General features: G+C 35.9%; 3 protein-coding genes and 1 pseudogene across 3 annotated transcripts; all 4 read right to left on the bottom strand.

The window, feature by feature from the left end:
• Nucleotides 1–4108: 4108 nt before the first annotated feature.
• LOC113771860 lies at nucleotides 4109–5039 on the bottom strand (annotated as a pseudogene).
• A 1395-nt stretch (nucleotides 5040–6434) lies between these two features.
• LOC113770527 (probable xyloglucan endotransglucosylase/hydrolase protein 23) lies at nucleotides 6435–7716 on the bottom strand. Its single transcript, XM_027315007.1, has 3 exons — nucleotides 7369–7716; nucleotides 7060–7253; nucleotides 6435–6940 (listed from the first exon to the last, which is right to left on the bottom strand). The coding sequence occupies exons 1-3, from the start codon at nucleotides 7648–7650 to the stop codon at nucleotides 6538–6540; spliced, it is 879 nt and encodes a 292-aa protein (XP_027170808.1). The 5' UTR covers nucleotides 7651–7716; the 3' UTR covers nucleotides 6435–6537.
• Nucleotides 7717–9407: 1691 nt separating this feature from the next.
• On the bottom strand, nucleotides 9408–10576 carry LOC113770530 (xyloglucan endotransglucosylase/hydrolase 2-like). Its single transcript, XM_027315010.1, has 3 exons — nucleotides 10276–10576; nucleotides 9965–10158; nucleotides 9408–9835 (listed from the first exon to the last, which is right to left on the bottom strand). The coding sequence occupies exons 1-3, from the start codon at nucleotides 10555–10557 to the stop codon at nucleotides 9433–9435; spliced, it is 879 nt and encodes a 292-aa protein (XP_027170811.1). The 5' UTR covers nucleotides 10558–10576; the 3' UTR covers nucleotides 9408–9432.
• A 1717-nt stretch (nucleotides 10577–12293) lies between these two features.
• Nucleotides 12294–13605, bottom strand: LOC113770528 (probable xyloglucan endotransglucosylase/hydrolase protein 23). Its single transcript, XM_027315008.1, has 3 exons — nucleotides 13298–13605; nucleotides 12991–13184; nucleotides 12294–12861 (listed from the first exon to the last, which is right to left on the bottom strand). Exons 1-3 carry the CDS (start codon nucleotides 13577–13579, stop codon nucleotides 12459–12461), a joined length of 879 nt encoding a protein of 292 aa, XP_027170809.1. The 5' UTR covers nucleotides 13580–13605; the 3' UTR covers nucleotides 12294–12458.
• Between the last annotated feature and the right edge of the window lie 204 nt (nucleotides 13606–13809).

Raw genomic sequence — 13809 nt, 5'->3', positions numbered from 1 at the left:
AATACAAGAGATGATAAGTAAAATTAAATAAAAAAGTATATAAATGTAACAGAAGATAATAATTATTAATATGTTTAAATATATGATAGATTAGATAAATACTAAATATATTAACGAGTGCTTTTAAAGGCATCCGTTAGAAAAACTCTTAGTTCTTTATGCTTTGAATTAATATGGCAAACATCTTTGGGTAGGTCTAATATTCTAAAAAGTAGTGGATGTGTTTGGACAAACAAGATTTGAAGTAAAATAATTTATTTCACAATTTCCAATCACCTTTTTATTTCACATACATCACACCATAAAAAGTGCTACAGTAATTATCTTAAATAAATCATCCAAATAAACTCTTTAAGGGTCTTTTTTTAGTAGGTGTGTACTAATTACCGTTAATACATATCATATATATATATATATGTATGTATTAACATTTATTGTCCACTTATAGTTTATATACTTACCTAATTTAATTTCTATTTTTTTTTGAAAAAACCTAACACTTGAAATTATGTTAACAAGCATTGAGTGAACAACTAATAGACAAGTTATTTTTACAAATATGATTTTTTATTTTTGGCAACTTTTTGTGTAGTACATTGTGCATTACTATTATCAATAAAATAATTCATTTCATGTGCATAGTAATTGCTTTCTTTATGTACTAGAAAGTTAAGAATATTACAACACATAAAACAAAAGAGTAAGGACTGGCACTCCTTCTCGTGTGCGGAGTTTGTCGATTAAAAAAAAAAAAGAATATTACAACACATAAAGGAAAAAAAACTATAAACTAAACTATATAGTTTTGACGAAGAATTCCTCATTCATTCACATGAGCCCTTTTAAATATTGATGTGAGTTAAGAAAAGTTCTTAGTTCCATTAATACTCGAGTATGATACATAGGGAGGTCATTGAAATCAAAGTGTGTTTTCGTACCAAAATTTTTTAAAGAAATTATTTTACTTATATTATAAACACTAATCACTTTCCTTATATTTTTAACCAACTTTTTATCTCAAAAATTTCTCAAAAAAAAAAAAAAACTAACTAGGGATCTAATTTCTCAAAAATTTCTCAATTTTTTTTTAATATAGAAAACTAGCAAGGGAGTTAACTTCTCAAAAAATTTCTGACTACAAGATTCAAATGATTTGACCTATGATCCGCTGACGGGGCTCCGCGTGGGGAATTTTTGTCTCGTCTCATCTCGAGTTCTCGACCCGCACGTAGGCCATAGCTGATTGAATAACGGTAACCGTTTCTTTGTCCAATTTATTGCCTTTTTTTTTTCATCTGTCCTTTTTTTAAATCTTTTTTCCCCATAAATTGCATTTTTGGTTTTTTATTTTTTAAAACGTTATCTAGAAAATCAACAGCTTCAATCAAGGGTGTAATTTATAGACATGGTAAATCCAAATTTCTTACTTGTTCAAAAGTCGATAACCCATCATGATTCATAACCGGTGGCAGATTCGCATTTGAATCGAGGGTAAGTTTCAGGAAACCAAAGAAGAATTGTTGGTTAAAGGAACACACTGGGCCCTCGATGAAATGGGCCTGTAGTGAGGATAAAAATATGTTTGTGTTTGTCGGATGATCACTTGATTTACCTTCCTACTTTAGGAAGGAACAAAATTCACGTCTTTGCACTCTATATTTACGCCTTAAAGGTTAATATGATGACATTAAGACTTTTAATATTCAATGGTTTTTCTTCTATCGTTTTGCAATTTTAAATTTGCGTTTTTTTTAAGCACGCTACGAGCAATTTGCTTAGCACGATTTTTTTTAGCCATTTCTTCTGTTAGTTTATCTTTTAAATATTTTCAATAAAATTTGCGCGGCGTAAGAGAAATTTTGAGCTTAGAAGATGTATAATGTGTATTCTTAATTTGTTTTTCTCAATATATAACAAACAAAGTTATCATATTATTAATTTTTTATCATAAAAATTTCTAATCTTCTGACATTTATGTACAACCTCATTGGAGGTTTTGGTTGTTTATCGAACATTGTACCAAATTCATGGATTATTAGATGTTCTTTTTGGTTTCTTTTACTAGATGCATACCTATTACATTAAAATGATGAAATTATTTGTGTAGTAGCACTTTCATAGTACCTATGATCTCTAACTCTATTATCTAACTTGATTGGTTTCATGAGTTTATAATTGTTTAAAGACGCTTAATATAGTATAAATTATTAAAAAGAACAAGGATCGAATTAAAAGAAAATTAGAGAATAATTGAAAGACTATTGCTACGGCAAATTGTTATTGTATGAAACGATAATTCTAGAATTGTAAAAAGTTATAAGCGAAAGTCATTAAATGATAGGGACTTATTTGTCAAATTGGTGGTTAAGGCGTGAATTTAGAATGGAAGGGTGCGGATTCAGCCCTTCCCTTCACTTTATTTTATTTTATATATTTTTCGGACTTGTGGGAAGAAATCATCAGTGTTCTAACTTCTCGGTTTAATATGTCTGTCCCACGACACGTGCACGGCGACAAGAAGTTAATGATGTTTCATGATCATTCAATCTTGAATTGGATGGAAGATCGAAGTTTTGAAAGTCTTCCAACTGGTTGTAGCTGCATCCACATCTTTTTCTTCAAGGTTGCATACAACAATTGTATACGAGTACAACCATATATCTGAAAATGATTGATTGGGCAAGGAAATCAGCTAACAACCCCCGTTTTTTTTTGTGTTCCCAAGTTACAAGATTCACCATATATGCTTTGTTTTCTTTCTTTAATGGAGAATCTGGTCCCAAAATTATCAAAGCATTGTCCAAACCTTCGGTTGTTTTTCTTGGGAATCATTGACTAGGAAAACGTACATTTGGGTTTTTTACCCTGTCATCCAATGCTTGTGTTGCAGCTTGGCCTGGGATGAAAAGTGATCAAGTCGTTCGATTGTGTAGGTGAAGAAAGTTCCACTCTACTATTGGGTAGATGCCAGTTATTTATTCTTACTTGCACTGGAAAGAATTTCGGCAAGTTTAAGTCAGTATTAGAGGGATGGTAACTCCTCTGCGAATGCCTTGTTACTTTGCTGCTGGATCCTCCAGAAGAAGTTCGTGAGATTCTCACTTGTCAGATAATTGTATGGCTGGGATGCATACTATAGTCGCTTTATTTCTACTCTAAGCAGTTAGGTTTAAACCTCTTTTCTGAAAAATAAACAAAAGAAAATTTCAGAAGCTAAAAATTAATTAGCACCTTAAGTGTGTCTAAACATGGTAATATTCATTTGGGTTGTTGTAAATGGATAGACCAATTATGGTTTAATGTGCAATTGAACAAAGCGTTACTGAACTTAGCCCAGAAAGTGTGTGTGATTGCTCAGAGTAAATTTCTAGTGAACTGCAGCTAAAACTTGATGGCTTTTAAGACATGCTTCACTTTTGCAAAATTTTCAGCTTTTAGTAGTACTGATCGTGGGCAAATACTTCTACTTTTCCTTAATCTTATGGATTGGTGCCTGTTTCTTTGCTCTTTAAGCTGCTAAATTTGTCTGTGGTCACTGGTGGGACTAGCCGACCGAGATCCATTTCTGCAATTCAGAATCTTTTCCATTTCTTTCTTTTAGATCTCACCTTTCCTGCCGGCCCAGTTGATTTCTTGGCTCCTAGTAGTAGTAGCTGCTGTCCAAAAACTAAAAACAAAATTGTGCTCCTTTACCACCTGAGCAACACTATTATATGATGATTCGTCTGCTTTGCCTTTGTCCAAAAGCTTTTAAGCTAAATTGTACCATTAGACTATTAGTGTCAGGTGACTCAGTTAGCTACCTGCCAACTTGCATACTTAGGTTCAGGTTCTAATTTGGCTTTGGATTCCACATTGAAAATTAATTGATCAACCTGCAAGAACTTAGAAGATTGCCAATTGGTGATTATTGCCTTCACCCAAAGCTTCTTTTTTGTGTTACTGATGAGACTATCATGTCTCATCTGATGATTTGAAAAAGTAAAAATAATGACTAAAGTTACCACTTCTATTGTATTATCTTGTTTACAAGATTGAATAGAATGAATTAGCTTTTCATGCACGTATTATTGTATTATCGTATTATCTTGTTTAGTGCAAGGTAGTCTTAGGATCTTGGACGTTTGCATTCAGCAGGTAGACCTTGAGGAAACCGCCTCCAGTCAGAGCAGTAGTTGTAGATTCTACACTTCTTTTGCACCTATCTACGCCTTCTTCTGCCAAAGGCATCAAGTTTTTGTGTTTGCCATGCTTGTGTGTTGAAAGAATTGGGCCATGTTGAAATCGATGATGAATCAGATGGTGACTGAATACAAGCATTTGCATTGAAATTCTTGTAGGATGTAAAGAGAGGAGCTTTTGTCCAATCTGTTTTCACTCGTCCGCCTTGTGTTGCCCAATCATCAGCATTCCACAAGCTACGGTAGACTCTCATAGGTTGGCTCATTGGGAATGGAGTCCCAACTGCTTCATTATTGTTGAATACTCCAATAGGATGGTTTTCCACCAAAAATCTGTAATACACAAATATATACTTTTAAATACATTATGCGCTGACGATTCCAAACTATTGAATAGGTGTGGAAGGATATTGTGGGATCAAACCACAGATAAATTGTTCTTCTTTGTTCCTTTTGCCTTGAGCATAAACATTGGCGTGAAGTGTATATGGCTCTCCAGATGAGTTGCCTAAGAATTCAAAGTCAATTTCATCATGGGTAGATCCTTGAGAAGATAACTGTACGTGATAAAAAGGATGTATTAGCATGCTAGAACATCAAATGTTTGGGGACAATAGGGAAATGATTGTAAGGATGTATTATTAATAATGTTGTCACAGTGCCGGCTGAGTTACCTGGAACGAGCTTGATTTGCATGTCAAACCTTCCAAAGAGATACTCATTCTCGGACTGGAAACCAAAGGCAGAGTAATTGTTTAGTGACAGCGTGAGAAGCTGGCCACCATTTTGTATATGGACTCCATGGTCGCCAAAATTAATATCAACATCTTGGTAAAAGTTTGCAGCTGAAGCTGCCATGAGAGTACTCAGGGCACTGGAGATTAGTAGCAATGCTATAGCTGTAGAGTAGGAAAAGAAAGATATTTTCAGGTAAAGAAGCTAAACAGATGCACGTTCAGTTACTTTATGGTGGACGAGACTGGCCATTGAAGCCTTTAAATATCAGTGGCATTAGACCACCATCCATCAACCTTGTTTCGTAGGAAACATCCCAGAGAGAGGAAGAAAAGAGCCGGTACAGACACTGAGGAGCTGAGCTGCGATTGCATGGTTTTGAAGTTGACAAACACTGTTTAGATGAAACTGAAGTGAAGGAAGTAGACTAGATTGACCCACTGTCCATGGTTTCAAATAAGCCTTCCCTTATTGAGCCTCTTGTCTTGGGAGCTGAAGAGCGTGTATTTGCTTACTCACTTGCTGATTTAGTGCCTTGACATTAGGATCCATTCACAATTGCCATCCTTTTGACTTTCTACATTTAATTAGACTGATCTAACACGCATGAGACGCTGGAAACTTCCTTTTAGGAGTCTGCAAAGCATTCTTTTGTGTTAATAGATGAGGATACCGAGCTGTTTCATCATAGTGATATGATGATATGGTATGCTTATTTCTTAGAAACATCTTGAATTCCCCGCCCTTGAGCAACAACTTACCTAGGTCACACTCTATTTTCTCCCCCGGTTGAGCATTGTAGCAATATTAATTAAAATTTGCTTGTATTTACATTTTTTCATTCTGGCCAGGTTGCGAGAGCCATACGTGCCTGCAGCTTATTTTATTTAGCAGCTCTCCATGCTTGGATTCTACCTTTTACTTGAAATAACTTTTCTACGTTTTCCATTTCATTCTACGCAGTATTGTGAAAAGAACTCTGGGATACTACATATTTTACTGCTTATTAATTTTCTCAGTTCATGCATCTATGAACTGCGCTCTATCTGTGTTTGATCCGGGTAGATTTAGATTGAGTTTTGAAAACTAAGGTTATTTGTAGCTCGTCTTCTTTTAAGGGTCAATCTTTACAACTCTCAAGAAAAACACTCTCGCCTGTCCCAATTTAAGTCTTTTTTTTTTTTTTTTTTTTCAGAAAACAGAAGAAACCGTATGGACAGCAGTGGTGAAATAGCTTAGGCTGGTCAAATCTCAAAACCATTTGGACAGCAGCGGTGAAATATTGAAAATTGTTTGTCCCAACTTGAATATGTTGAATAAATGTGAATAGAAGGGGTTTAAAATTTAACGCTTTGGATTTCAAAGTGGCGAGTGTATAATCGGCAGCATGAGATTCTGCACTTTGGTTGATTTGAAGGAAACTTAAGCTTGCCAAACTGTCAGAATCTATTACCAAAGCAATGGATAAAAGTGTAACTTGTGCTTGCAAGAATAACATATTCCATTTTATTTGATACCATGTGTTACAAAAGAATAATGAATTTTTTCTACCCTGGGCTAAATTTACAAAATGAATAAAGAATTTTGAACTGATGTTTACAAAGGAAGACTTTTGAGAAAGCTAGAACCTAGAACCCTTGCATTCCGATGGAAAACCTTGTGGAAACCTGGAAGCATCATTGCAGTAGTTATAGATCATGTATTTATGTTGAACCCATCGGATTCTGTTGCGGCCATTAGCATCAAGTCCTTGGGTTTGCCATGCCTGATCATTGCTCAATGAATTTGTGGAACCGCAGGCTGACGATCCAGGTATCTTAACACATCCATTTGCATTGAAGTTTCTGTAAGAAACAGTGAATGGGGCAAGTGTCCAATCAGTCTTAACACGGCCGCCTTGTGTAGCCCAGTCATCTGCATTCCACAAGCTGCAATAGACTCTCATGGCCTGGTTCTTTGGGTAAGGTACTCCATTTGATTCTTGATTGTTGAATACTCTTATTGGTATGTTGTCCACCAAGAATCTGGTTTAAATAAATTTCCAGAGAAAAATTAGTTACGTCGTAGAAAAACTTCTAAGCTGCAAGGTGTAAAGGAAGAGAAGTGAAATGAATAAGACAACGAATTGATGAAAAGGGCTTACATGATCCTTTGAGGATTCCAAACAATTGAATAGGTGTGGAAGGATGTTGTGGGATCAAACCACAGGCGAAACTGTTGTTCTCTGCCACCTTTTCCCTGAGCATAAACATTGGTGTGGATTGTATAAGGCTGTCCAGAAGAATTGCCCAAGAACTCAAAATCAATCTCATCATGTGCTGATCCTTGAGATGATAACTGTCAAAAAGAAAAGAGTTTCTTGGTTAGACATTGGGGAGTCCATACAATGCAGTTTCATGAGAAACTGAAAATATGTCAAAATTTAGCAAATTTGGAATATTTTTGGACTTACATAAAAGGTCGTGACTGTGCCAGCAGAGTTGCCAGGTATAAGCTTGAGCTGCACATCAAATCGCCCGAATAAATACTCATTCTTGGACTGAAATCCAGAACCAGATAACTTGTCTAAGGACAACGTAAGAAGTTGGCCACCCTCAAGAATCTGAAACCGTTGATCCCCAAAATTCTGGTCGACATCTTGGTAAAAGTTACCAGCGGAGGCAGCCAGCAGAAGTGAGGCAATTAGAGAGAAATGTAGCAGGAATGAAGCTTTAGACGATGTAAGGGGAAACATTTTCACTCGGGATCAGGAAAAGCTTGCAGTAGCCTTGGTAGGATGTTTGAAGGAAAGAAGAGAAAATGATTTCTGGTTTGCAATGGTTGGGTTCTAGCGCAACGAAGGCTTTATATAGTTGTTGGTTACCTAATACAAAGGTCACATGATAGCTAGCTAGCTCCTGAGGAAGTATCCTAGAAAGGGAGAGAAAGTGAGAAGCCACCCACAGGCCACAACTGTAAATCAGATGGCACAAAAGTAGCAGAGTTGGCAATTGCAGTGTTGATTTATTCTGTAGTAGTAGTTGTAAAGAAGATACAACAACGGAATAACGCGTTGCCAAGCATGGAGTATGGACCATGGCCATGGGGAGAGCTAACTTTGATGTGAAAGCTTCCGCGTTCATGCCTAACAGCCAGGGTGGACCTTCCCTGTAAATTAAAAAATAAAATAAAATAAAATAAAAGAAAGGTGACACACTGGCTAACAAAGCCATATTCTTGCCATGGCTTATTACTTAAACATTAATTTAATAAAATAAATGGGTTCTTCTGTTTGTGCCCTAGCCCTTAGGGCACGTGCAAAAAAAATGGATCCAAGTGTTAGTTGTTTAGAAAAATTTAAAATTTCTCGGCTAAAGTTTACTAAATTCGTATAAAATTGTCCAATGTGACAGTGTGGAATTTCGTATTTATACCAAATGGTCCACACCAAAAACTTATATGTAGTTAGCATTTTTATGATTGGCACTATTTAATTTACAGTAGTTCTCACATGTACTGTTATTTTGTTTGGATCGAGAAATTTGATAAATGATTTGAAATTCATTCAAATCGTTCTAGTTGTTTGGATCGCTCAATAGGTGTTGGAGTTCATAATACACCAACTATTAAAATGATTGATAACTTCCTAAATAATGTAAACAACTAGAGGGATTTCACATCTTTCCTCAAATGCCTCAATGAAAACTTGTATATAATTATACTGCATCAAAAAGAAAAAAAAAAGGAAATATTTTAACTTTGTTATACACAAAAAGTCAAAGAAATAAATTCGTTCTACACCCTTTTGCAGCACTGCAAGTAATATTTTTAATTCGGGACCAGTTTTTTTTTTCTTAGCTTAATTAGCCCAGCCTAATTTTGCAAACTTAGTTTTGATCACTTTTTATCAAAGTTCTGAGAGTGATAAACGATTCCCAATTGGAAAACGATTGTCAAGTAAATTAGTCAAACCGACCAAAGTAGCCATACTTATTAATATCTTTTGCTACTTCAAAAGGGCCTAAAAGGATAAATAAAACTGCCAATCTGGCAGATTAACCGACGTTTTGACAACGTCATCAGATTAAAAAAAAAAACTCAATTTGCATGAAACCTCTCTATAAATATGCCCCTTTGTAGATATATTGTAAAATTATGTTCTTTTTTGATCAAATGCTTGTGGAGAAATTTCTTGTATTTCTTTTTTAGTTATAAATAAATTTAAGGCTAGGGACATCTCAGAAGATTAAGACTCAAAATGTTTGTCCAAAAATTTGAATATATTCAGATTATGCTTAAATGAAGTCTTAAAGACTTATTTTAGGGTGTATGACGGTCACAAGAAAAATACTCGAACTAGAAAATAAAATAGAATCTATTTCAACTTTTATTCAAACAATGTTACATGCAATCAAAATTTATTTTCATTCCACAAATTACAAAGAATAAAGAATTTCACAAAATCTGTTGAAATTTTACAAAACGAATAAAGAATTCCATTTTTTATGTTTACAAAGAAAAACAATCTTCGAGCAATCTAGAACCTAGAGCCCCTGCATTCACTAGGAAAGCCTTGTGGAAACCTGGTAGCATCACTACAGTAGTTATAGATCATGAATTTCTGCTGAACCCATCGAATCCTGTTTCTCCCCTTGGCATCAAGCCCTTGAGACTGCCATGCCTGATCATTGTTCAATGAATTTGTGGAACCACAGGCTGATGATCCAGGCACCTTAACACATCCATTTGCGTTGAAGTTTCTGTAAGAAACAGTGAATGGGGCAAGTGCCCAATCAGTCTTAACACGGCCGCCTTGTGTAGCCCAGTCATCTGCATTCCACAAGCTGCAGTAGACTCTCATGGCCTGGTTCTTGGGGTATGGTACTCCATTTGACTCTTGATTGTTGAATACTCTTATTGGTATGTTGTCCACCAAGAATCTGATTGAAACAAATTTCCAGAAAACAATTAGTTACGTAGTAGAAAAACTTCGAAGCTGCAAGATATATATATATATATAGAGAGAGAGAGAGAGAGAGAAGTGAATTGAATATGATGAAAGGGCTTACATGATCCTTTGCGAATTCCAAACGATTGAATAGGTGTGGAAGGATGTTGTGGGATCAAACCACAGGCGAAACTGTAGTTCCCTGCCACCATTTCCTTGAGCATAAACATTGGTGTGAATGGTATAAGGCTGTCCAGAAGAGTTCCCCAAAAACTCAAAATCAATCTCATCATGTCCTGGTCCTTGGGATGATAACTGCACGAAAGGGTACAATTCTTCATTAGCGAAGTGCAAAAGATGGTGCAGTTTTGCGGGAAAATTGAAAAAACATACATCCCTAAGTTACCAAATATTTAAGATTTTCGGACTTACATAGAATGTGGTTACAGTGCCAGCAGAGTTGCCAGGTATAAGCTTAAGTTGCATATCGAATCTTCCGAATAGAAACTCATTCTTGGACTGAAATCCAGAGCCTGAAGATTTGTCCAAGGACAATGTTAGAAGTTGGCCACCCTCAAGAATTTTAAACCGTTGATCGCCAAAGGTCTGGTCGACATCTTGGTAAAAGTTACTAGCAGAGGCAGCTAGTAAAAGTGATGCAATTACAGATATTTGCAGGGTGATTGAAGCTTTAAAGAAGGCAACGGAGATCATTTTTACTTGGCTAGGAAGTCTCAGAATTTCTGAAGAAAGAAGAGATTTGTCTTGCATGGGAGTAGGCTAATGAAGAAGGCTTTATATAGTCGATGGTTTCCTAGCACAAAAGTCATAATTCTTGTCCGTGTGCTCTCTCGAGGAAGTATCCTAGAAAGGTAAAACAAACAACTGCGAATAAGATGGCAAACGCAGCATAGGCTATAGCTGGCAAACGCTAGTGTTCATTACAGATGTATTATTAGTTGTACAAAGTTGATACCAGAAGTTGACATTTATTTAATTTGTCCTCAAAACCCAGTTAACTAGTGAAGATATATATTGAATGTGAGGTCTGTATCGGATTCTCAAGCTTCCTTCTGTCCTGTAAAGCGTCTTTCTTGAACCAGAAAAAAGAAAAAAGGGACATGACTAGTTTTTGTTAAGTTCCAAGGGCTTTCCTAGCATGCTAATACTCAATTCAGCTAGTTCATCTATTCAAAGATCTTTAAACTTTTTTTCTTGGTTTCCCCAAGCATTTCTAGTTTTGTGGCTTTAAGAAAAAATTTTTTTTTTTCAATTGAGTTTGAACATGACCTGTGTTGGGAATGGGATTTTCCCCATTGACCTTACCATACGAATGAAGTGGTCAAAACTGCCAAACAATCCAGACCTGGAATTAATCAGCAACAGTGGCTGGTCAAGAAGACTACCAAACAAATCGAGATTTAGCGACATTAGAAATGGCCCAAGCTCTTGAATTGTATACGCTGGATGTAGGTGGGGAGGGGCTACTGAGGAGAAGTAAAATTCTCCCATTCTCATTCTACCACACTGTTAACTGACTGTTGGATGTTTTGACAATATCAGCACTCAACTCCTTTGAAAATTCTCCATAATGCTGCCCCTACTTTTAAGTTATGTAGTTGCCATCATCTTCACTCAATTCTCATATTTGTGATTTGATTTTCATTTTTGACACAACGTCTACCTTTTCTTGAAATTATAAGCCTGATGCCTAAAAACTTTCTGTTTTTCTTTGCTCAATTTTTAGCAGTGGAGTGATGGTATTTAATAAGTGAGGCGGGGGATTTAATAAGTGAATTGAATCCAAAACTTTTAATTCGTCGAACTATAACCTTAACCGTTAAGAATTTTTCGGTTTCTTTGGAACTTTATTCATTTAGGACCAAAGACCATAACTTTTGGCATTCATACATAACTTTTGGTTTGTTCTTCCGTTTTTAATCTCTATATGTTTATTCAGCTTCTGCAAATAATAAAGTAAAGAAAACGTCAAGTTATTTAAACTTAGCTAGCTTGCAAATATTACTCTCTTGTTTTGAAAGCTTTAACTTTTAAAACGCTTAAACCTTTTAAAAACCATGTGATTGAGAGGCTTCCATGATTAGGCAAGCCATTAGAACCCCATGTATCAGCATTCTTGAAGATGAGATTCAATGGAACTTTTTGAGGGCTAAAGATAAAAGGGATACTATGCAATGTGATGAAAAACTGATGCTTGAACATTTTGGTTACAAGAAAGATTTTATTCATGTTCAGACTTGAATAATTGCAGACAAAAAATAAGAAAGACTCGAAAGATTTTATTCATGTTCAGACTCGAACAATTTGTAAGAAAGATTTTATCCATGTTCACACTTGAATAATTGCAGACAAAAAATAAGAAAGACTCGCAAGATTTTATTCATGTTCAGACTCGAACAATTTGTAAGAAAGATTTTATTCATGTTCACACTTGTTTCGACTTTTACTCAAAAAATAATATCTAATCAACATTTTTTTTTCTCATTCTACAAGTTACAAAGAATAAAGAATTTCACAAAATCTGTTGAAAATTTACAAAATGAATAAAGAATTCCACTTCTGATGTTTACACAGAAAAACAACCGTCGAGCAATCTAGAACCTAGAGCCCCTGCATTCACTAGGAAAGCCCTGTGGAAACCTGGTAGCATCACTACAATAATTATAGATCATGAATTTCTGCTGAACCCATCGAATCCTGTTTCTCCCCTTAGCATCAAGCCCTTGAGTTTGCCATGCCTGATCATTGTTCAATGAATTTGTGGAACCGCAGGCTGATGATCCAGGTACCTTAACACATCCATTTGCATTGAAGTTTCTGTAAGAAACAGTGAATGGGCCAAGCGTCCAATCAGTCTTAACAAGGCCACCTTGTGTAGCCCAGTCATCTGCATTCCACAAGCTGCAGTAGACTCTCATGGCCTGGTTCTTGGGGTATGGTACTCCATTTGATTCTTGATTGTTGAATACTCTTATTGGTATGTTATCCACCAAGAATCTGATTAAAATAAAAATTCCACAAACTCATTTAATAATAATAAAGAAAAAAACTGCTAAGCAACAAGATTTTTTTTTTCAAGCAGAGCAGTGAATTGAATAAGATGATGAAATGATGGAAAGGGCTTACATGATCCTTTGAGGATTCCAAACAATTGAATAGGTGTGGAAGGATGTTGTGGGATCGAACCACAGGCGAAACCGTTGTTCCCTGCCACCTTTTCCTTGAGCATAAACGTTGGTGTGGACTGTGTAAGGCTGTCCAGAAGAGTTTCCCAAGAACTCAAAATCAATCTCATCATGTCCTTGTCCTTGGGATGATAACTGCACAAGAAGGTACAATCCCTCGTGAGCTGAGTACCAAAGATGGTGCAATTTTGTGTGAAATGGAAAGAACAATCCTAAGTTACTAAAAAATGGAAAATTTTCGGACTTACATAAAATGTGGCGACGGTTCCAGCAGAGTTGCCTGGTATGAGCTTAAGTTGCATGTCGAATCTTCCAAACAAATACTCATTCTTGGACTGAAATCCAGAGCCCGAAGTTTTGTCCAAGGACAAGGTCAGAAGTTGGCCGCCCTCAAGAATCTTAAACCTCTGATCCCCAAAAGTCTGGGCGACATCTTGATAAAAATTACCAGCATAGGCAGCGAGTAGAAATGATGCAATTATGGTAAACTGCAGGAGGAATGAAGCTTTAAAGAAGGCAAGGGAGATCATTTTTACTCGGACAAGAAAAGTGGAGAGCTTCAGAAGTAAGGAGAGATTTTTGCGTATTCAGTTTGCTATGCTTGGGAGTAGACAAATGAAGGCTTTATATGGTTGATGGCTGCTTAAATTCTTGTCCGTGTGCTCTCGAAGAAGTATCCTAGAAAAGTAAAATAAACAACTGTAAGTCAGATGGCAAACGTAGTATTTAGCTGGCAAACGTTAGCGTTCATTACAGAAAA

The sequence above is a fragment of the Coffea eugenioides genome, chromosome 5, assembly GCF_003713205.1.
Source record: "Coffea eugenioides isolate CCC68of chromosome 5, Ceug_1.0, whole genome shotgun sequence".
NCBI classification, from domain to species: domain Eukaryota; kingdom Viridiplantae; phylum Streptophyta; class Magnoliopsida; order Gentianales; family Rubiaceae; genus Coffea; species Coffea eugenioides.
Note: the sequence above shows the minus strand (reverse complement) of the source record. Positions and strands in the feature narration are given on the sequence as shown.

Excerpts from the sequence above, each read along its gene's own strand:
- LOC113770527 (XM_027315007.1), bottom strand. The coding sequence starts at position 7,650 with ATGTTTCCCCTTACATCGTCTAAAGCTTCATTCCTGCTACATTTCTCT. Across the intron at positions 7,254-7,368 it reads GCACAGTCACGACCTTTTAT|TTATCATCTCAAGGATCAGC; the intron begins GTAAGTCCAAAA and ends TCTTTTTGACAG. Across the intron at positions 6,941-7,059 it reads TGGAATCCTCAAAGGATCAT|ATTCTTGGTGGACAACATAC; the intron begins GTAAGCCCTTTT and ends TATTTAAACCAG.
- LOC113770530 (XM_027315010.1), bottom strand. The coding sequence starts at position 10,557 with ATGATCTCCGTTGCCTTCTTTAAAGCTTCAATCACCCTGCAAATATCT. Across the intron at positions 10,159-10,275 it reads GCACTGTAACCACATTCTAT|TTATCATCCCAAGGACCAGG; the intron begins GTAAGTCCGAAA and ends CCTTTCGTGCAG. Across the intron at positions 9,836-9,964 it reads TGGAATTCGCAAAGGATCAT|ATTCTTGGTGGACAACATAC; the intron begins GTAAGCCCTTTC and ends TGTTTCAATCAG.
- LOC113770528 (XM_027315008.1), bottom strand. The coding sequence starts at position 13,579 with ATGATCTCCCTTGCCTTCTTTAAAGCTTCATTCCTCCTGCAGTTTACC. Across the intron at positions 13,185-13,297 it reads GAACCGTCGCCACATTTTAT|TTATCATCCCAAGGACAAGG; the intron begins GTAAGTCCGAAA and ends CTTCTTGTGCAG. Across the intron at positions 12,862-12,990 it reads TGGAATCCTCAAAGGATCAT|ATTCTTGGTGGATAACATAC; the intron begins GTAAGCCCTTTC and ends TATTTTAATCAG.